This window comes from Rhinopithecus bieti, unplaced genomic scaffold (assembly GCF_001698545.2).
Source record: "Rhinopithecus bieti isolate Rb0 unplaced genomic scaffold, ASM169854v2 scaffold_2350, whole genome shotgun sequence".
In the NCBI taxonomy this organism is placed as follows: domain Eukaryota; kingdom Metazoa; phylum Chordata; class Mammalia; order Primates; family Cercopithecidae; genus Rhinopithecus; species Rhinopithecus bieti.
This window is the reverse complement of record NW_016803902.1, coordinates 2,988,833-3,010,806: the sequence shown is the minus strand read 5'-3', so window position 1 is coordinate 3,010,806 and position 21,974 is coordinate 2,988,833. Positions and strand designations below refer to the sequence as shown.

General features: G+C 38.5%; 1 protein-coding gene across 2 annotated transcripts in view; it reads right to left on the bottom strand.

Moving 5' to 3' along the window:
- Positions 1-21,974, bottom strand: part of NELL1 (neural EGFL like 1) — a 963,285-nt gene that overhangs the window by 467,876 nt on the left and 473,435 nt on the right. For both annotated transcript variants that reach the window (XM_017858414.1, XM_017858423.1), the window contains exon 13: positions 9,228-9,353. In XM_017858414.1, coding sequence (XP_017713903.1) covers positions 9,228-9,353 — 126 coding nt within the window. The remainder of the gene's footprint in view (positions 1-9,227; positions 9,354-21,974) is intronic.

Genomic DNA, 21,974 nt, shown 5'->3' with positions numbered 1-21,974 from the left:
AAAAAAAAAAAAAAAAAAAAAAAAAAACTGTACCCACAGTCATTGTGTTATATGAGAATTTGTCATTTAAGCCACTTGAGTCATTTGATGTTATTCTGTTTTTTTTTTTTTTTTTTTTTTACATTCTTTCAGCTAAACTCACTCAAACTGATATACATACACCATGTCACTTTATCCTTTAACAACTCTGTGAGGATGTACAGTGAATACTGATGAAGAAGCAGAGAATTTAAATGGCTTTCTGATTCACAGAGTAAATAAGTGACATACTCAAAGCTTGCAACCAGTAGAATTTATACACTAGACTTTAACCATGAGAATTTATAGCTTTCATTTTGGCCAAAGAATAGTTAGTATATATTCTCAATTATCTTAGCAAAATAAAACAAAATCTTAAGACACTTCACTATACTTCTAAAATCTATGGAAATAATGACAGCAGATAGATTAGAGAGAGAGAGAGAGAGAGAGAGAGAGAGAGACAGATAGACAGACAGATAGATAGATAGATAGATATGCATGTACCATGTCTTTAAGATAGAAATAAAGAATATAAGACAAAACTCTGGTTGCTAAAGAGAAATGTCCATTCATTGTATGACCTGAATGTGGGCAGAGTGGAGCTGCAAGACCGGCCTCAACAATTTTGTAAGCACTAAAGCATCCTTAATCAAACTCCTTCTTTATGAGAAAGCCTCATTGTGATTCTGAATGCATAAATCTAACAATAGAGTGTACAGAAATATTAACAAGGCTTTTATGATGAATTTGGGTCAAGGGCAACACAGTGCCTAATAGGTTTGTTCACAAACACCCTAGGGGCGAGCTCCATCATTGATCCTGGTTGTTCTGCAACAGCCAGTGTGGTTCAGGTCCTTTATAACACATGCAGGAATAAAAAGGAACTCCCACTTAAACCCAACAAAACAATCAAACACTGGACACGCCTTTCAGACTTATTTTCATCATGAAATTTCAAGGTGAATGAGCTTTGATAGTCTCCCTAAGATAGATGTGCTGGATTTAATAAACCCTAAGATTATTTTAACACTACTATCACTAAATGAAATAAATATGTGGTCTTTGGCTTTTCCAGTACTACATATAGAAAACTAAAATTGGTCTGGAAAACAAACTTCCCGTGAATTTTAAACTACAATCCCTCTTTAGAGGGACCTCTCAATTTTTTTCTGTTTTGTTCTTTTATTGACTTCATTTTTTGTATATGTCATAGGTAGAGAAGTCCAGTCACAAAAGTGTTTGTATAAGTGATGAAAGTTTCTATAATTCCTTCAATTCAACTTGAATGGTTGTGAGCTCCTATTCTTCTGAGATAGTGGGGTCAATGAAATGTCTCAGTCATTTTAAGTGTTCCCCACTTCTATTAGGCTCTATCATGGCTCTAGAGGACCTCCAATAACCAAGGCATTGGCCCAGAAGCAGCAGCCTAGTCCTCAGCCCATGGAACACAAAGGTCACCGTGGACATGCTCCATTTGTCTTTAGGGCTCCTTCAGGCACTGCAGCAGCAACGTCATAGTTAAAGATTCAGCATCTTCCCATGAGGCCCCATCTATAGAGATACCTCACAGTCATTGTCTATCCAGTGACTTATACATCTCAGAAGTGCAGCTTTGGAAGCAGGACCCTTCTTCCAGGAACCATCCAAGTCCCTGCTTCATGACTTCCTGAACTCCACATTTCTCACCACCAGTTCAATGGTATCTTTTTTCTCATTTACAAAATACAGTGGGCAATTCATCTCCCTTCCCATTTCCCTCTGATATTCTCTCCATACTCCAACCCTCTCTGTTCTTCTGTTCTATGCTAAAGCAGTGGCTCTTGATCTTGAATGAACATTAGAATTACTTTTAAACAAGCCCACCAAAGTTGGGTCCCAACCCCAGACCAGCCCAAAATCAAAATCTCTAGGGATACATCCCAGAATCCAAGTGATTCTACCCTGAGGTGAGAATTGAGAATCTCTGCCCTAAAGAATTAGGATTTTGGAATCCTGCTTTTGGTACAGTAGCATTCCTCCTCTGAGGGCACAGGGAAGGAGGGTAACAGAGCCAATTATCTATTTAAATGAAAGGAAGAAAGAAAGAGAGAAATTCCAGCCATACAAAACAATAGATGAATAACTATCATTAGGCCTTCTAGGTTGGTTTTGAAATATGCAAAAGTAGCAATACATGCTTTATTTTGACTTTTCTTGTTCAATATATCAATAAATAGTTTCTAGTTATCTTTAACAAGCAAAAAGTAGCTTTCATTCTATAAAGCATTTCATATAGCATATTTTTACTTAAGTAAAATAGTCTAGAGGCCTGCGACCTGTTCATTCTTATAAATGTATCACCTCTTCTGAGACTGAAAGCCAACCAATTGTCCTGTAACTTGTCCCTTAATGCTGCCAGACAACCAATGGTAAACAAGGACAAGCATTCTGACACAAGTACATGGTATAGGCTTGAAAGATACTGATGCTCAGTGGAAAATTTACCATTTTGCTCAATCAGGTTGGAGAATATTCTGTTTTAGTTCCATTTCATGTGGCTCCACTAAATGTGAAAATATCAGATATATCATATTTGAAAATATTCTCTATTTCATCAATATAATTGATCAAAATAATAATAAAATTTCATCAAAAATATTTGTATAGTTCATCATGGGAGTAAAGCATATTCCAGAGACCTAGCCTGACATTCCTAACAACTAACTATTACTTTTAAGGCATTTAAACTGTTGTCTAACCTCTTTTCATTATAGTGTACTTAATTCAAACCATTAAATTAATAGGCTGTTATATCTAAGTCTTTAAGTTTTCTCTATTTCAAACATAAACTTCCTTTAAGGTTTCTTCCATGCCAATATCAAGAAAATAAAAATCCTTTTAGCAAGGTAATAGAGATCACATGGGATATTTGTTATCTCACTTGTTCCCTTTATTTCTTACCTTCATGGGAAGCTTTTGGCATAAAAATGAATGCTTACCCATTACTGTCAAGTATCTGTCTTATCGCTGCATGCTATTGTTGTAAATCACAAATATCCTCCTTTAAAACTGCCTGTGTATCTAATGATAATGTCTTATCAAACAGCCAAAAACACGGGGAGTTTAGTTGGGGATAAATGAAAGTCAGAGGCCAATAAATCAAGCGAGTTGACTATTCCAAAACCAAAAGCATATGGGGAGAGAAAACCCCTCCTCCCTGTAACACCTCCATTTCAGGGAACTCCTTCAGTTTCAAAACTCACAGAAGAGCAAGAGCAACTCAGGGATCTCTTACAAGAGACAAAGCAATTTCAATTCACACAAAAATTCCAAGGCCAAAACTCCCCCAGGTGTCGGAGGCCAAATGTTTTAGATTTCACCCTTCCAAAGGCCAAGGGAGACTTTCCTATAAAAAAGTACAGAGCTCCATATATAACACATAGTCATGTCAGCAAAACCCCAGTCCCCAGGGGGGTAATGATTACGTTACAGTACACTTTTAAGCTCTAGATAATTATTCTCAATGTTGAACTCTTGGAGCTTTATTATCTCATACATATAATCCTTTTTTTTTCAACTTTTAGTAAGAAAAAAGTTGAGTAAGAGCTAAAATTTCCTGTTCTGTGTAATGTATTGCCTTTCTCCTCCGTCACGCTTAGCATCCACTGTCTCAGGTGTAGTCTTCTGAAAGGACCATGGCTGTCAGCACAGAATTGGGAAAGACTATTTTGGTTTTCCTTCTTTAAAACTTGTCAAGTAGTAATAACTACCACAGGGTTAAACATCTAATACTGAACTAAACTACTAAGATTTCAAAGAGGGATTGATTTGGCAAACGATATTTTGATCGTGAATGCACATTTGAGTTTTTTTCATTTGAAGACACTGCCTAATTAACGAACCATGAACTCCCTTGGTCAGACATTGTTTTTTAATAATCTTGGTGGCTATCTTTTATAACACTTGTGGCAGATACTAACTGAATATTTCATACATAGTTAAATAATTAATTAATCATCCAATAAATCAATGAATCACCAAAGCTCATATATCTTCTTTAAGTTTAGGCTCCCTATTTTCGGTTGAATAGAATTTTTCAGTATGACTACTGACTTCTAAAAAGTGAATAGCATAGCTAAATGACATAAAACAGCAAAAGAAAGGAAAAAATATGACCTTGACATGGTTATAAAACCAACTGAACAGTGTCAGCAGGTACTGATTGATTTGAGAAGAGACTAGAATGGTCTTTGGAAATAAAGAATGTCAATAATGTAAATGCTATATCAGAATCCTGAGTCAAATAAAGGAATGCCTTTAGGCCTGTCAATTTCTCCAGGTAAATTATCATCTGGCAATGAAACATCTGAACAGACATTTTATAGTGGCAGATATCTATCATACACCTCATCTATTCCACAGGCAAATGACCACTTAGGGAAAGAAGTCTTCTTTGCCAATAAAAAATGGCAGAGATTATGGGTGGGGACATAATATATCTTGGAGAGTACAGAGCCCATTTGGTGTAACAGGCTTATTTTCACGACACAAAATAAATGTCAGCATTCCAAAGACTTGAGCTTACTATGAAGTGTCTAGTGTCTAATGAAGGTCCTTGAATCTGGCCTAGAGGCTTTCCTCTCTCCTATCTCCCATCCATATTTCTTGTTGTAAATCCCTAACATAATATAGTCATTGCATGCTAGCATGCCTCAGTCAATTCCCACAGCCCTCCATGGCTTTAAGAAAACATTTCAAACACTTCATCTTGGCAATCAAGAGCCATTTTTCAATGTATTTTGCTTGCATTTCTATCATAGCACTTAATACAATGTGCCCATACTTTTTGAGAATACCTACATAGCTTATGAACTGCTGTTGGAAAAAGGTTATCCTAATCAACAGCTACTTATGTCAAAATAAACTATATTTGTTGGCAATCTGTTAGTATCACTCACTATAGTAGGCATGGGTACCATTTGCCAAATATTTCTGGTTCTCTACCATTCCAGGCATGAGGTAGGACAGTATTTTCTCATCCCTTTGTGGTTGGATGGAACTAGTGACTAGTTCTAATCAATGAGTTGTAAGTAGACATGATTTGTGTCACTTCTTGGTCAGAACATTTAATGGCTGATGGAGGGCCTCCAGGATCTCTTTTCCCTGTCTTGGTGACTGGAAATGTTCACCACAGTGACCATTCCAATAGCTTGCATCCCAAAGTGAATACGATATGCAGAACATCTCTGTTGATCAGGGATAGACAAATAGCATAAGCAAAAAATAAAATTTATCTTAAGTCACTTATATTTAGAGCATCCTACAGAATGTTCTGAACATCCTACAGAACATCCTACAGAACATCCTATCCTTACTGCTAAAAGTGCTATGACAAATACTTTCACATACATTAGTTGACGTTCACTATAACCTGTGGGTAAGACAGATGTGAGCAATATTTTATAAATGAGGTTTTCAAAAGTGAAGAATTTGCCCAAAGTCAAGTAGCTTTATGCATTATTTCATTTACCAAATATTTATTGAGCACTGCTTTTTGCCAGGTAATGTTCTCAGTAGTCAAGGTATAGTAGAGAACAAAAGGAAAAAGGTCCCTGTTCTCAGAGTTTACATTCTAGTGGAAAGAGACCAATAAAAGAATCATTTATAAATAAGAGAATTCCAGATAATAATATGCATTACTCAAAGAATTAAAATCAGGTGGTATGACAGAAAAAAACAGAGTGGCTATTTATTTATATTGACCATGGAAAGCCTCTCTGAGGCTTAGGCTAAGAGGTAAATGACAAGAGAGCTCAATACACAAATATGAAGAGAAAAAAGACTTCTATAAAAGGGCAAGAGTTCATGCAAAGGTCATAACAAACAGAAAAAACCTTGTTACATGGAGAAAAAGACAAATGTCAGAGTGGCCATGTCATAATGGACAGGGAAAGAAAGGGTACAAGACAGAAGGGAAAGAAGGAAAACCACATAGGGTTATACGTTGAAATAAGAAATAGGGATTTGATTTCCATGTAATGAGACACTAGATCAAAGTTTTAAGTACAGTTGTATGACTTCTCTTTTTTTAAAAAAAATTGCTGTGTCTGCTATGTGAAGAATGGGTTATGGTGGAACAAGACTGGAGCAGAAAGTCAAATGTGATGGCCACGGCTGAAGTTCACTAACATGTTAACAGGGGATTTAGACAGAAGTGGACAAACTTAGGACAAGATGTAAAGGGTAGCATCAACAAGACAGAAGCATGGATTGAAAGTGGAGGGGTGATCAAGTGTAACCCCTGGGGAGAGGAAGGAGTTATTTCAATTTTGGTTAGAAAATTGGGTAGATGGTGCTTCTGCTGGAATGGGAGAAATCGGGAGAAAAGGAGGTTTGCAGAAGTGGAAAGAACTCAAGTTCTGTCTTATCCATGTTAAGTATGAAATTCCTACTAAGCATCTATGTGAATATGTCAAGTTGAATATATAATTCAGTTCAGAAAAAAGACTGGAACTGGAGCAATAAATTTAGGAATTGTTGACATAAAGATAATATTAAAGTTCTAAGATTGATGAAGGCATCTAAAAAGAACCTATAGGTAAACAGGGGAAGGGACCAGGGCAGAACCCGTGGGTACTCTAACCTTTCAGATGTCAGCAGCAGAATAGCTGGGGACACTGGGCAGGAGTGACAAGTGACAAAGAGGGAAAACCAGGACATAGGATAGCACAAAAGCCAAGAAAAAAGTGTGCTTTAAAGAGCAAGGTGTGGTCAGCCCTGCTAAATGCTGCTGAGATAAGAACACTGGATTTAGCAAACAGAGTTCATATATGACCTTGATAAATGTAGCCTCTGCACAATGGTGAGTATGGAAGTCTGACTGGAGAGAGGTGAAGAGCCTATGTAAGCTGAATAAATGTAAGGTGAGGACAATAACCACAGGCAAATTAAGAAATTTTGTTGTGAGGAAAAGCAGAAAAATAGGGCAGCAGGTTGAAAGAAATCTGGGATCAAAAGAAGGCTTTTTAAAGAAAAAAAACCTCACCTATTTTATGAGCTATGAAAGTCCACAGTCCCCATCAAGATTTCTGAAATTCCTGAGAGGAGGCAGTGTTGATAATGATGTGTGTGTGTATTAGTAAGTGTATGTTGGTGAGGGTAGCAGAAAGAACTGTAACAATGGTTACTCAATAATGGTTACCTCTGTGGTCCCCATATCTTAATCGCACTGGTATCCTTTCTGTTGTCCACCATGTTAACTTACATTCTAACAGGAGAGCGAGGGCAGTTCTCATGAGGCATTCAGGGTGGGAAGACTTTATTGAAGATTTGAGGGTAATGAGGAAAACTCACATAGCATACTGTATGGCAAAGCAATAAAAAAACCTCACATAAAATCTTTCTTCTCTTAAAAATCCTTTCAGCTATCCTACTATTGCGTGGTTTTCACCAGCCCTCTGTCCTCCACAGCACCCAGCCTTCTGCTCTCTGACTGGTTCCTCTCCCCTCCTTTCTTTCTCTCTTTTGTTCTGTCTTTTGTGTTCCCTCTTAGGCACACACACAACAAAACAAAGAAAGTGTGTGTGTGTGTGTGTGTGTGTGTGTATGTGTGTTTGATGTAGACATTTCCTGCAGAGGTATTATTTACTCTTTTCTGTGTAGGAGGGAGAAGGGCACTTGGGTGCCCACTGATACCCACACCGTTACCTTTTATTCCGAACAATGTAGTTCCCTTTCTAAAAGTAATTCTGGAGCCAGTTCTTAAGATAATACATTTTCCATCTTGTTCCATATATAAACCACCAGACAGAGCACCTGTCCTATTAAGGCATTCGACAAGTGCCAGCTCTTGCCTTCCTTCCTCAGCGAGGAAATCCGAGCACAGACAAGCATTCTGATAGAATTTCAACAAGGTCTTCCACACAGCAGGGCCTTAATTAATGTTTATTGAGTTGCATAATGTGGTGCTCTTGGGCTAGGAGAATATTCACTGGCTTCTTCTAATAGGGTTAAAAGAAGTTAAGAGCTGCATTTACTATTAAGAACAGAGTGATAGGCCCTGTAACTTTACAGCTTTTTAGAAAGTGTTTGTTTATTGGTCCAAAAAAGTTTTGATCCTTTAAAACATTGAAATCCTAGCACATTATGTTTATGCAGTCTCTCTCTTCCTTTCCTAGGAATATTAATTATAATATATAAAAGACAGATAAATGAGATTTCACCTTATGTGGTCCTCAGAAACCTGCATCAATCTGAACTCTCCAGTCCTTCACCCAAAGAATGGTAACTTACAAATATACATCACTGGCAAAGAAATTTGGACACATTAACATGTGCCCTTAACTTCTGCAACTTTTTGCACTTCTGAAAAGGTCATTCAGGAAAAAAAAAGTACATTTAAAAATAGCAGTATTATATTCTGGGTAAACAATCCAGTTTTTATATGCCAATGTGATTGGAACAAAGAGAAAGATGCCCAAAAGTTACAACACAATTGAAACGTTGGGTTCAAGGGACCCTTTGCTTATAACTTGTAGATTGGGTATTTAAATACATTGGGTCCAAGAGAAGAAAGACTTGGAATCTTCTACCACCCTTAACCAATTTACTGTTCATGTCTGTATGCACATGATTGAAAATATATTGGGAAGCCAAACGAAATGCCCCATAAAACCAGCACTACTCCAACAGAGTCAGTGACCACTTTAGTGCTAAGGGATATAGGAAGAAGCAGGACACAGACAATAAGCATATATTAATTAAATATAGTTTTGACTGGCTCCCATAAACCTAAACTTTGACCACCAAGTGCTCCTTGTCACCGCTTTAAATTTAATCCTTGTCTTTCCCAGTGGGAACAAAATACATTTTCTTATCTACAAAAACATCTCATCATGATGAAATGAAAATAATTGAGACCTTGTATATTTAGAACTAGTATATCTAACTCCCTCAGTGTTACTACAGGCAACTGGGACTTCAGTTTCAAGTCACATACCCGTGTATGCGAGCACACACACAGAGGCAGAAATACTGGGAGTGGAAATCAATTATGCTGACAATTTTTTTATTATTGCTTTTTTCTCAAATGGTGGGGGTGAAATAATAAAGAGAAGAACTATTTAGGTAAAAATAGTACTTTGTGCACTCAGAATTAAATGTAACAACACAGACATGGTACAGAGAATGGATGAATTAGAAAAACAACACTGCTTCTTAAAGCTCACCTGTACAAGAGAAGTCATCCACACGAATGTATCCTGGGACACAGTCACAGCGATATAACCCAGGAAGGTTGACACACACAGTATTGGCATGACAGTAATGCATCTTAGCTGCACACTCATCAATATCTGAAGGAAAAAAAAATTAAGATCATGGTTAGTAAAATAATGGAACAAGAGTGTAATCATTTTGCAGATAAATTACAAAAGGTGAATGTCCACTGAAGCCAAGAGAAAAAGTAACATGTATCAAACACAAAAACTTAGGTGAAAATTCAGCTTGGTGCATTAGATCCCATCCTGAGCTGAAAGTGTTTCTAGAACGACACATGGTGAGACAAAACAGGTAAGAGTCCAAGAAGTATGAAGACTGAATTTACAACTATTAGTTTCTTACCGGGAGAATACTCTTTTTAAAAGTCCAAATTCAAGGAGTTCTGTGTCCATGAAGTTGATATCAATGAATATTTATTAGGTGTGCACAGTACATGGTGTAGCTTTTATCAGAGGGATCAAGGGAATCCAGTCCTTCTCTGCTTGTATGTCTTACTAAGACATGCTTCAATCCATATGCTACAAAATGATGGTATAGCCAGTTTCTCCCATGTTGTACTATGAATACAGACAACTGCTGTTGCCTGATGCAAATTAATGTCTCTCATCCTTTGACCTGGGGCTCCTCCTCATGTGATAGAATAATGAGCTGATTCAACAAAAGATCTTGTTCTTTTTGGGATGGAGTTCAGAGCATCACCTGCTTTCTCATAAAAGTTCATGATAGGGATTAAAATAACCTACAACCTTAAACACAGAGGTTAGCCTCTTCTGGAAATTGTTTTCAAACATAGATTTATGTTCCTTTTACTCAGACTGCTTGTGTATGATGGTTAGAGAAAGTAGGACATAAGTACATCATGGGAATCCAAGACAGAAAATGTGAGCTCTAGTTCTGGTTCTGCTGATTAATAGCCTATGACTTGCATTCAACTACTCTGGGTCCTAGTATCCTCATCATTTTATCCCAATGGTCAAGTCTGAACCCGATGTTTTAGATCTGTAAAGACATTATCTAATTCAATCCATATACAATCCCATGAGCAAAATACAAACACTACTCCCATTTTATAGTCTAGAAGACTGAGGCTTAGAGAAGTTAAATATCTGGCACAAAGTCATCCTGTTAGAACATGCTAGACCTGGGATTTGAATTCAGAAGTTATTTACTATGATTTACTTCATGAAAGCTTCTTGAAAATGGTGATTAGTCAAATATAGTATTTCTATTACAATAATCAATGGAGCTTTAATATTATTAATGTACAGAACCTGAGGATAAAAATGGCTACATTGAGTCACTAGGAAACTCATTAATCTATTTATTTGAAAAGAAAAGTAAGTTGATTTATTTCCGAATAAAATACATTGAAATAACATCAGATTGTTTTCAGAGTTAAAGATCTGACAGCCTATAAATAAAAGTTATTGTGAGGTCATTGAGATCTGAGAAGGAGACCCACAGTTAGCAAGACTTTCATAACTAAGAAATAAGAACAAAACACCAGAAATTAGTGAAATAACTCAGGCAATCAACTTCCTGCAGGCCAATCACTATCTCAGAGGTTGCTTCCTGGGGAACTCAACTTGTACCAAGAATCCTGATGACGGCAAGGAATTATTACAGTCAGACCACTGGAGTCCAAGAGCTGGAAAACTAAAAGAAGGAGTCATAGAGTAGTGTGGTGACATTAAGATTTTGGAAGTGATTTAGTTATCGTTGCTTATAAGGTCTTTGGTAGGACTATGAAAGGCCAGGTGAAAACAGGCATAACAAGTGAGAGGTTGGAAACAAGAAGAAAACCCAGGTATTAGAGAGGGCTGCTTGACATTAGTGTGATGTTCATAAAATATCATCAGTTTTCCTCTCTCTGGGCACATAGCACAATTGTATTTCCCCATCCTTTTCAAATTTAAGCATGGTTTAAATTAATCTCATGATTGATCATGAAATCTGAGTGGAAGCAAATCACTTCCAAGTGGAAAGATTAAGAGCCAGCATCCAGTTTACCACATTTTCTTCTTTCTGCCTTGTAACCCATGGAAGCAAAGACACGGAGACTCTTTCAACCTGGGTCCCCAAGTGAGGAGCAAGCCACCAGGCAAGCACCATATACATGTTGAATGAGCTAGAAATATGCCTTTGTTGACTTAAGCCACCATGCCTTCCCTGACTGGTGCAGAGAATGACTATAAAAGTTATCTCAAAAAAGGATATCATTAAGCTTCATCTTGAAAGATGAACAAGAATTCATCAGGTAGAGAATGAAGGTAGGGAAACCATAGAGGCTAAAGTTTTTGTCTGTCGAGTTAGAAATGGAAAGAATCATTTAGTCATGTACATTCAAAGAACATTAATTAGCCTTCTACTAAGCCCAGAGGCACAGTGATGAACAAAATGCCACATGGACCTCACAGATGGACAAGGCATTGAGTGAAATGTGTAATAAATTCTACCAAGGATGTGAGATCTTTCAACAAGGGGAATCTGACCTACTCTGGGAGAGTCAGAGAAGGATTCTCTATGGTAGTGATGGTTCATCTGAGACATGAAACAGAACTGAAACAGGCCCAGGGAAGAGGAATAACCTACCAGACAGAAAAGAATGTTTGAGAAGACTTAGTTACAAAAAGGAGCTTTGCCTATATGAAATGAAACTGGAAAAATAAGCTTGGGCCAGATCCTGTGTGGACATTAGTGTGCTGTTCATAAAATATTATCAGTTTCAGATTCTGCCAGGCCTTGCGGGCCATGTGAAGGAGCTCAGACTTTCATCAGGGTAGTAACACAATTCAATTTCTCTGTTTTTAAAATATCACTCTGGCTGTAGTGAAGAGAATTGATTGGAGCAGGGCACGCTGAAGGCTAAATCATGTTGGTATTTTACTCACAGAGATACAGCCACACTGAACTCCATCTCACTCTGCTGGGATGCCCAGCCATCCTTTAAGATGAGAAACTAGTCAGGACTTGCCTTAGAGGCAATTCAATCTTCAGCCCATGGGCCACAGCTGCCAACTAGCCTGCTGACTGCAATGAATGTTTCCCTGTCATGGACCCTTGTCAACATCTCCCAGAGAAACCTCCTGGCTCATTTTCCTTAAGATATCACCAAGCTGCTGAGAGGCCTCTGCCTCATCTAGATTTAAAGGAGTTACTTGGCTATAACAGCTTATTTTGAATCAAACTAGCCAAGCTACCTCCTTGTTTCATAAGACTCCAAGGCCCTGAATAAAAATATTTTCAAAAATCAGACAAGGGATGGTTAGAAAACCCCAGTGAGAATTTTTCACATGGATTTAATCCAACCCTTGCTCTCTACATGTCATTGAGACCCCATGCCCACACATCCCTGCTACTCTGCTGATGTGTTTTTGAGTAGGTTTTGTTTTCAGTTTATACCATTAGTAATTTCAGCTCTTGTATATCTAATAATTTCCTGGTACTAATCCAGAAAAAGCACTGTAATAAAGATGAAAAGTTGATGAATGTACCAGAAAATTAAACTGTCACAATCTTGCCTTCGTTGCTTATTCTTTGTCATGTAACCACCAGATATAAAAGCTATCTTGTGGTAGTGGTAAAAACTGGTGGGGAGAGGAGAGAGAAAGTGAAGTGGAGTAATCCAGCTGAGTCTCTTGAGACAAGAAAAGAAAGAAAGGAATTGGCAACTCTCATGGTTTGGGGATGGGAACAGGGGATGGAATGGCAACATGTTTGCCAAAAGATTGCCTCTGCATCCTCAGGGAAACACACAACCCAGAAGACACTTTCAGTAGGATTTAAGGGTGTTTCAAAAGCAAATTTGATTATAAACAGAGTCAAAAAAGAATTAACGTCTTTAGAGAGCTGGGCTATCCTGAGAAAACAATCTTCAGAAATAGTGAACAATTGAGATTTTATAAATGAGCCTAGGACAAATGCTGCTTTTTGTTCACAGAAAAAAGGCTCTGAAGGGTATTGAATAACTACAAAACAAAAATTCTAAGTCCCTAATGAAAGAACAAACTGACATTTCAAGAAAGAAACTGAGTTGGACCAAAGCTATGAGTATGCTAACCACAGGCTTGAAATGCAGTCTGACCTTTGCCCAGGTGGCAAGTGCTCTCCTGAAGCAGCTATCTTGAGCAATGGTCATATTCATCCAGAAGCCAGGAGACAAGAAGAGGCTAAGCCTGAGGCCGAATCTCAGAATGGAAGTTGAACATACACAAATCCAGGCTCACACTAAAAATCTGAATCACTCCAGAAAGCTTTGCTAGGAAGAACCACAGTTAACCTGACATCTACTGGAAGGATAAATTATTTTAAAAGCACATTGTTAGGCACAGGCTGATACCAATATTCTAACAGTCTAATAGTACATACCTTATAAAGGAAAACTAGGAACAGTCTCTGGCAATTGGTAAATACCCAACAAATATCTGCTGTTTTTTCGATATCAAGCACTATGCTAGGTACTTCATATGGAGCATCTCATCACTCCATTTATCTTGACTACTTGTGGTAGGTATCTCTATGCCACGAAACTGAGGCTCAGAGATTATCGGGTCACTTCACTTGCCTGAGTACAAAATCAGTAAGCATAGAAACCTGAGTCTGAATCCAAACAATATGACCCCAAAGTTGTCATTGTTCTCACTGTGCTAGTTTTAGCACTCAATAACATTTTGATGCTATGATTATGTTAGCTGTAGCTGATGTTTATGACTCTGATTATGTTAGATGCATCACGATGTGTATGGAAACAAATAGATCTCTAAATTCTGTATCCGTGTGCAAGACCATTCATGACATTTGTTCTGGCATTACATTCTCCGTTAAAATGGCAATTCTGCTCCGTGCATCACTGCTTCCTTGGCTCTTTTAAATCAAATCCTTATACTTTCACACTTTAGGCTCCAGTGACCCAAGGCCCCAAAACAGGCAGAAGCATTTTGCTCCCAGCTGGAACTCACAGGTTGACACGACCTCTACTCATATTGCTTGAGACTATGGAATTAGAAAGGAGTAACAGAGTCCTAAGGTTTTTATTATTAAGTATTGTTAGAGAAACATCTATAAGCCCCATTGCAGCACATATCATCTTGAGTATAATGGGGCTTAAATTGAGATTCATTCATATAAATTGCTTGTCACTTTTGAAATATTAGAGCTCATTTTCTGGTGGTCTTTGGAGGTGATAAAAATACATGATTTACATCCCTCCCCAGGATGGTGCAATAGTTTGTTTTTGTTTTAAAAGGTATACTTGTGGACTGTAAAATGAAACTTGATGTGGCATAATGATTCTTCACATATCACCAGGCTCCATCTGCATAAGAGTTCAGAACGAACACAGACTCAAATTTGGCATCATCATCATTAAATTAGAGTGCAGGGCCTGGGTAGCCGATAGAAGCAGATGCAAAGAATTCTCTTAATAAAATGGTATGATCTACTCAGACTTCTTCCATAAAGATTTCCTAGAAAAAGAACCCAGGAAGGGGCATACTCAGGAGGGGAAAAGGCATGCCCCACTCCCTGTGTACATTTAAAAAGGAAAGAAGATCAACAGGCCTCGAGAACATGTTTTTGGTAAGAACTCTATGCCTCTCATCTCATTACTCCTAACCATCCCATGGACTGACATCATATACCACATGTAGAGTACCTAAAATTTCAACCAAGGTTCTTATGACTCCAAAGAGGATAGTTGTTCCACGCTAACTACTGGACAAAGAACACTGGATCGACAGTTAAGAGTCAAGTTCTATTCTTGCTTTTTCATTTAGCTAACTGTGGCACTGGGCAAGTCACTTTTCTTCTCAAGACCTTGGTTTTTCCCACATATACATTCAGGGAGTTGGACCAGAAACCATTTAGCCAACCATCGGTTCTAAAGTTCTTGACAGTCAGGTCTTTTGTCCATATCATAAAAGCATGCTTCTGAAGCAGCTTCTCTTGGGCCACCCCCTCTTTTTGCAAGAGGAACTTGCACATGTTCCAGATGCCTTTCCCAAGATAGAGGTCCGGGAAAATACTATTTAGATGACCCGAGCCCCCACACTGTTTCTTGATAGCTGTGTCAACTGTGTTGACATCTCCCCTGAAAACTAAGAGCAACTAGGTTGAGGAAGCAGATATCCACACAAAAGCATAGCTCTTGGCAAGTTCTTCACGGACTGGTAAGATAACTTGCAGAGCAATTTAATCAGACTTGAACCTACTGACTTTGCAGAGATCATGAGCTATAAAAACACAGTGGTATTGGCTAACTGGTTGGTATATTAGAATAATCACTACTTTCTCTTTGTGTCAAACTGATTTTTTTTTTTAATTGGGCCTATGTATCTCTGATTTGAACTTATAAAAATCTAGTGAGGTTTTAGGGCAGTGAAAATACTCTATATGATACTATAATGGTGGATTCAGGTTATTACCTATTTGTCCAAACCCATAAAATACACAACATCAAGAGTGAACCCTAAATGTATATTATGGATTTTGTGTAATTATAATATGTCAGTGAAGGTTCATCAGTTGTAACGAATGTTCCGCTCAGGTGAGGGATATTGATCATGGATAATAGCAGGAGGTATATAGGCAATCTCTGTGCTTTCGGTTTTGCTATGAGCCTAGAACTGCTCTAAAATACTTTTAAAATTAAAACAATAAAACATTGAGGTGGATGAGATATATTCTTCCCTTTTTCAGATGAGAAAGTAAAGACCCAGAGAAAATTTCCAACTTACCCAAAGGAACACAGATAATCATTGCACTGGGAATAGAATCAAAGTCTTCTCATTCTGAAATTAGTGCTTTATCCAGTGTTCCATGTTTTTCTATAATTATAGCATCCTCCCTAAAGCAAGGGGGAAAAACCAAATGCCTATAGAACCTAGGAACATAAATACCTACAGAAGTCACGTAAAAAAAAAATATGCAAATAATGTCCTTTCCCCAAAGAAATAAAGTCTTTCTTATTTCTCTTGACGCATAAAGCCAGCTCTCTCTCTCTCTCTCTCTCTCTCTCTCCCCCACTCCTTCTCATTTTCCTACTCCAAGAACAACGGAATAGATCTCTCTTATAAGAGAAAAAACACGGTGCAAGGCCAATGGTAATAAAAATTGACACTTAACCCCAGTGGTAGAAAAACAATAGGAAGAATGTGGACTGTAGAAAACTGGAGCTCTAGTGAAACATTACCAGGAAGGCGTAATAAGAAACAGTGCTTATATAGTACTTTTTATGTACCAGGCAGTTTTAAGTGCTTTACACGGATTAACTCTTTTAATATTCACACTCTATGAGGTGTATATTAGAATTATCCTCATGTTACAGATGAGGAATTAGAGGCATAGAAACATGCAGTAAATTGTCTAAGGACACGTAGCTAGGAAGTAGACCTGAACCAGGAGAGGAGTTCAGGCAGCACAACTCCACAGTCTGTACTGCCTCTCAGGAATTGCAGGCTATGTCTGTGATCTTTTTAGAGAAGGTGAAAATCTTAGCATTATTTTTTAAATATTGGCTTCATCCTTTTCTCCAAACATTTTGAACCAAGCAAAACATAGCTATCTATCAGATTTAATCCACGGAGGTCTGTGCCTTAAGGCATGTTGTCACAGGGAGCATTAGTGGGCCAAGAGGAGAGAGAAACAGAGAGAAAGAAGAAAGATGAAAGGAAGAAAGAGAGGAAAGGAGGGAGGAAGGAGGGAGGAAAGAAGGGAGAGAGGGAGTGAATGAGGGAGGGAGGGAAGGGAAAGAATAAAGAAGAGGTGAGGAGAGGAGGGGGAGGGAAGGGGAGGAGAGGGGAGGAAAGAGGAGGGAAAGGGAGGGGAGAGGACGGGAGGGGAGGGTTCGGGAGGGAAGGGGAGGAGTGATGATATAGGAGTCAAGAAGAAATTATTTAGGAAGATAGTGAAGCTAAGGAAGTCCTTGGTAAGATTTTCCTTTTTATGAAAAGCAGCCCCCAAATCAATTTCTTTTCTAACAAACAGCAGCCCATAAAATCAAGCTGCAGACATAGATAAGCAAGCTGGAAGCTTGCACGGGTGAATGCTGGCAGCTGTGCCAACAGGAAAAGGCTACCTGGGCCCTAGGCCTGTCCAACATGGCGGCTCCATCTTCCCCTTTCCTTGTCAACCACATGCACAGTAGTAAGCAGGCAACATGGCAATGCCCAGGTAGAGACCCTATTTGCATAATAAAATATTAAGGTGTGGTGGCCAGCTTCCTTGAGTGTGATGTAAATGCCACACCTGGTTCAACCAGTCTTTTGGCCCTATGTAAATCAGACACTATCTCATCAAGCCTGTCTATAAAACACTGTGCACTTTGCCTTGGGTAGAAATTCCCACTCTGGTGCCCCTGTCTCTCTCTGCAGGAGAGACAGCTATTTCTCTTTTCTCTTTCTTTTGCCTATTAAACCTCCACTCTTAACCTCACTCCACATGTGTCCATGTCCTTGATTTCCTTGGCATGAGGCAACAAACCTTGGGTATTTACCCCAGACAATGATGCCGCTTCAGTAAGACAATCTAGGGAGATGCCTAGATAACTGCTATGAACTGAATTGTGTCCCCCCCCAAATTCATTTATGGAAGCCCTACCTCACAATATGTTGGTATTTAGAGATGGTGCCCTTAGGAGATAATTAGGGTTAGATGAGGTCATGAGGGTGATGCTTTCATGATGGGATTAGTGCCCTTATAAGAACAGACATTTAGTGATCTCTTTCTGAAGACACGAGGAAAAGGAAAGTCAGAGAGAGAGCATTCACTAGACCCTGACCATGCTGGCGCCCAGACTATCAGCCTCTAGAGACGTAAAAAATAATATTTGTTGTGCAAGCCATCTAGTCTATGGTATTTCGTTATGGCAGCTTGAGCTGACTAATAATGACAACATAATGCTTTACGTTTCTCAGGTGCCCAGTGAAATGATTTTTAACAACATCTTCTAACATATGCATCAAACAGACATGTTGATTACCAGACCAAATATTTTCAGATTAAAAATTCAAACGACCTTTTGGTCATCCCATGTATGGCAAAGAAATCTTCAACAAGGTTACATACACCATGAAACACAAATTAGATTGTTGGATTGCTGACATTTTTCAAGTATTTTCCACATGTAGCTATGTTAAATATTTGGGAATTCATGCTAAGTCATTTTATTTCCCCTTGCTGGGCTCAGTTTCAGAATCAAACACTGTCATAAAGTAAGACATCTTTTTGTGTCCCTGGGAATCACAGCATATCAATTTCTAGCTGGCACTGGAAAGGTATCATAACACCCCATGACTTTCTTCCCAACCTGGTATTTCTGACTTTTGAGGGTGTCCATAAAACTGATGCTAAATGTCCACAAGGAAAGAAACACATTGAGTGAAGGGTGATCAATTCAATCTTGACCTCAGGATGTGCCTCAGTCTACCTCAATCTGTGAGGGTGTGAACTCTGCTTCAACTGATGGTACCAACAAACCCAGTGAGTGCTTCCAAAAACGTCCAAGGCTTTCTCATGATTTGTGAGTCCATTGGACTAATCAAAGAACACCCTAGAAATGTAAAAGCTACAATGGTCTTTTGGCTTCCCTGAAATTGGAAAAGGAAATTCAAAAAACATTGAGAGGCTATTGAATACTATAGGCAATAAAGGTTCCAAATGTCAGTGGGATGTGGTCTCTGCCTTCGTAGAACCTGTACCAATCCAGCAGAGAGGCAGTCACAAGAACATGAACTCTGTAAAAACAATAAAATTTCTACAAGAGAAAGAGGAGGCTAATTCCATTGAAAGAGACTGGGGAAGGAATCCCCCCCCAAAATAATATTTGTTTTGTATCTTGAAAATGCAAGAAAGACGCCTTCATAAAACATTGATGGTCTTTCCTATCTCTTTGATTCCATTAGCTAGCTACTCTTTTGTTTTGCAAAATAAAGAAAATTCAGTCAAGAGTAAACAAGTCGTAAGAGTGCAATAGTACCAGCAAAGCTGTCTATATCCTCTTTATCTCTGGTTGTACCTTTTTATATAATAATAGACACCGTTTATTAACTACCACTTTATGCCAAGCATAGTTTTAAGCATTTTGCATGTATCAATTCATTTCACCTTTACAAGTACCATATAGGTAGGTATTATTAACATTTTTATATTATGGAGGCACAAGAGATTAACCAGCACGAAGGTGACCTCTGGGGAATTTTAGCCCCTGGCATCTACTCTATTGTGCCTCTCTACAAGGCAAACTTAGTTTCCCCTTTAAAAGTATTCACATTTCTTGGTTAATGCAATAGCAATTTCCCATAGTTACTTGGTCAAATTATTCATTCACCTCCTCTCAAGCAGTCAAAATAGAGTGAACAGGCTTTAGGCCTTTAAAAATAAATGATCTGGTGCCAGAGGTTTAGATCTGATTCACTACAGGATCAAATTAACCAGTGATTAAACACCAGACTGATTTACACAAACAAGGGCCTGTGGACCTATGAGCAGGTAGTTAATGAACATAACCTGGGTTCAATAAAAACATTTTGTCTTCTACCACCTGTATGATGAATGATGATCAGCTGAATGTGCTCAAGAAGACTAGTTACTTTTTCCTGTATTTCCCCAGGCAGAGAGAGTCCTTAGATGAAATAAGCTTCCTTAACTGAAATCAACCTTATTCCCAATTCCAAATTCTTAAATATCTGACTATATCTATGACCTTATTATGAAAACCATAAAGTACTCAAGCTGTTTCTTAAAAATCAGTACGTCCAGACTCCTATGCAATGTGATTGTTGAGACAAAACAAAAATGAATGGATGGGGAGAGAAGAGAAAACAATTTTAAATGCATAATAATGATTCATAGTATCACTGAAAACACAATCCAAAGGTGGAAGGGAAAACACCATCCAAAACGTGGGAAGGAGGAGAGAATCTGGTGCCCATAATGTCCAGTAGATTTTAAGCCATTTTTTAAATGAAAGAACTCTGTTAGCAATAATAATAAGTAACATTTGTATAACATTCTGCAAGCGCCAGGTGCTGTCCTATATTATTAACTATTTAATCCTCATAATAACTCTTTGAAGTAGGTATTGCTTTTTAGCATCCCAAGTCTACACATAAGGAAATTGAGACATGGAGAGACTAAGCAACTACTCTAAGATCATACAGCAGTTAAGGGGCAGAGCCAGACAAAAATCTAGGCAGACCTGGCTCCTAATGTGGTGCTTTTAACCTCTACACCATGCACTCTCAACTAGAGTGACATTACCTCTAAGGGAGTGAAAAACTGGGTCTAGAGGTGGTGCTAATGGTGGTGATATTAGATATTATAAAGGTCTGTGGTTGCCCAAAGGGCCACGCTCATGAACAGATAGTGTATCCCTGGTAATAAAATTTCATGGGACAGTGATAAGGCAAAAATGTTTAAAAGACTCCTTAGGGAAGCAATCATTTTCTAACAAAAAGGTTAAGAAGCATTGTTCTTTGGCCGGGTGCGGTGGTTCATGCCTGTAATCCCAGCACTTTGGGAGGCCGAGGTGGGTGGATCACAGAGGTCAGGAGCTCGAGACCAGCCTGGACAACATGATGAAACCCCGTCTCTACTAAAAACACAAAAATTAGTTGGTCATAGTGGCAAGCACCTGTAATCCCAGCTACTCAGGAGGCTGAGGCAGGATAATTGCTAGAACTCGGAAGGCCAACATCACGCCACTGCTCTGCACTACAGCCTGGGTGACAAGAGCAAAACTCCGTCTCAAAAAAAAAAAAAAAAAAAGAAAGGAAGAAAGAAACATTGTACTTCGCTAAACTGTCTCTATCTCGAATCATACCTAACTTGGAAGAACAACATATAAACTAGAATTAAGCAGAGCTAGTATGGTATAGCAGAGTCTTGGGCCCTCTATATGTGGTTGGGATTAGAACGAGCCACCTTTTGGCTATTGTAAATAATGCTGCAACATTGGTGTACAAGTATCTGCTCAAGTCCCTGCTTTCAATTCCTTGGAGTATATGTCTACAAATGGAATTGTTGGATCATATGGTAATTCCATGTTTAGGCTTCTGAGGAACCGCTAAGCTGTTTTCCATTATGGCTCCACCATAAATTTGAGGTTTCCAGGGGCTGGGAGATTCCAAGAGTTGAAGGGAGAAAAGACTGGACAGTCGATGCTTAATGAGTACAGAGTTTCTGTATCCAGTGATGAAAAAGCTTTGAAAATAGCAATGATTGTTGCACAACATTGTGAATGTAATTAATGCCACTGAATTATACACTTAAAATGGCTAAAATGGAGGCCAAGCACAGTGGCTCATGCCTGTAATCCTAGCACTTTGGGAAGCCTAGGCGGGAGCATTGCCTGAGCTCAGGAATTAGAGACCAGCCGGGGCAACGTGGCGAAACCCTGTCTCTACTAAAAATACAAAAAATTATCCAGGTGTGGTGGTGCATGCCTCTAATCCCAGCTACTCAGGAGGCTGATGCATGAGAATTGATTGAACCTGGGAAGTGGAAGTTGCAGTGAGCCAAGATTGTGACACTGTACTCCAGCCTGGGCAACAGAGTAAGACTCTGTGTCTCAAAAAAAAAAAAATCTAAAATGGCAAATTTTATGTTCTATATATTTTAGAACAATTTGTAAAATACTGTAATATACTGAAACCCCATTGATTTGTACCCTTTAAATGGGTAAATTGCCTAGTATGTGA